The sequence below is a fragment of the Galeopterus variegatus genome, unplaced genomic scaffold, assembly GCF_000696425.1.
Source record: "Galeopterus variegatus unplaced genomic scaffold, G_variegatus-3.0.2 Scaffold14802, whole genome shotgun sequence".
Lineage (NCBI taxonomy): Eukaryota > Metazoa > Chordata > Mammalia > Dermoptera > Cynocephalidae > Galeopterus > Galeopterus variegatus.
In genome coordinates, this window is record NW_007740913.1 from 8,302 (window position 1) to 10,009 (window position 1,708).

Genomic DNA, 1,708 nt, shown 5'->3' on the forward strand with positions numbered 1-1,708 from the left:
AACACCCTTCCACCTGAGAGCGTCACAGCTCACCTCTCACCTCCTTCTGTTCTTTACCCAAAAGTCACCTTCTCAGGAAGGCTTCCTCTGCCACCTAATCTAAAATTGCAACCCCTCCCCACCTACACACATGTGGTGCTTACCACCATCTGACACAGTCTATGTTTTGTCTGCCTCCCCACAGGACCTGCACCTGTGTCTGTCTGGCTCACTGCCATGTCCTCGGTGCCTGGTGCAGAGTAGGTATTCAGTAAACACCGAGTGAAGAAGAGGAAACTGAGGCAGGCAGAAGTTCGGCTCCTTGCTCAATATCTACAGCCGGTAGGTGGCAGAGGCTGGATTCCAACGCAGGCTGGCAGCTCTGGAGGCTTCCTAGTCACTGCCGCTGATTTCCCGTATAAAAGTCCCTTCGCGCATCAGAAACGCACCACCCACTTGCACGTGTGAGCACAGGCACATCCCTCAAGGCCCAGTCGGTCTTGCACACTCAGGTCTGCCCNGGCCCTGGTTAGGACTTGGATGGGAGACTGCCTGGGAATACTGGGTCAAAGCCAAAGTCACTGCCCCATCCTCCGCTCCTCCCACCCTCCCTCTCACTCGTCTCCAGGCACAATGACCTCCTCAACGTCTCTCCAACATGCCAAATAGATTCCTGCCTCCTGACCTTTACACTCACTGTCCCATTTGCCAGCAACACCCTTCCACCTGAGAGCTTCACAGCTCCCCTCTCACCTCCTTGTGTTCTTTACCCAAAAGTCACCTTCTCAGGAAGGCTTCCTCTGCCACCTAATCTAAAATTGCAACCCCTCCCCACCTACACACACGTGGCACTTACCACCATCTCACACAGTCTATATTTTGTCTGCCTGCCCCACAGGACTTGCACCTGTGTCTGTCTGGCTCAGTGCCATGTCCTCGGTTCCTGGAGCAGAGTAGGTATTCAGCACACACTGAGTTAAGAAGAGGAAACTGAGGCAGGCAGAAGTTCGGCTCCTTGCTCAAGATCTACAGCAGGTAGGTGGCAGAGGCTGGATTCCAACCCAGGCTGGCAGCTCTGGAGGCTTCCTAGTCACTGCCGCTGCTTTCCCATATAAAAGTCCCTTCGCGCATCAGAAACGCACCACCCACTTGCACGTGCGAGCACAAACACATCCCTCAAGGCCCAGCTGCGCACTCAGGTCTGCCCCAGCCCCCAGGCCGCACATACAGGAACTTGCCGTCAGTCTGCGTCCCCGAGTAGAGTTTGCGCTCGGCCTCCTCGCGCGTCAGGTTGCTGTGGTACCAGGGCATCCGCTCGTGGGCCGTCGTGGCAATGAGCTTCTCCACCTGGGGCGCCTGGCTGATGATGGCCTGCTCCAGGGCGTCGCCCTAGGGGAGGAGGGGCGAGGAGGATCGCACGTGTGGCCAGGGGGGCGGCCACGGGAACCCCCTTTCATCTCCTAGAGACCCCCCGGGCGCCCCAGGACAGCCTCCGCCATCTCCACGGTCCCCTCCCCAATCCATCCAAGGAGAGACCAGACCCCAGTCTCCACCTTCCAGCCCGGCCCCGAGCGCATCCCCAGCTTGAAGCTGCAGGACACGGCAGCCCACCGTCCCCGTCGGCCGCCCTCACCTGCAGCTTCCACGTCTGGCGCACGTAGTCGCGCACCATGGCGTCGCGCAGGCCGTCGAAGACCCCGGGCTGCGGCTCCAGGCCCGCCGGCCGGTT

At 59.5% G+C, this 1,708-nt stretch overlaps 1 protein-coding gene across 1 annotated transcript in view; it reads right to left on the bottom strand.

The window, feature by feature from the left end:
* Positions 1–1,207: 1,207 nt before the first annotated feature.
* Positions 1,208–1,708, bottom strand: part of LOC103582071 (tyrosine-protein kinase ZAP-70-like) — a gene marked incomplete at its 3' end in the record, with an annotated part of 1,079 nt that continues 578 nt past the window's right edge. Inside the window, exons 2-3 of the mRNA XM_008563758.1 lie at positions 1,613–1,708; positions 1,208–1,368 (exon numbers count right to left, since the gene is read on the bottom strand). Of these exons, the coding sequence (XP_008561980.1) occupies positions 1,208–1,368; positions 1,613–1,708 (257 nt within the window). The remainder of the gene's footprint in view (positions 1,369–1,612) is intronic.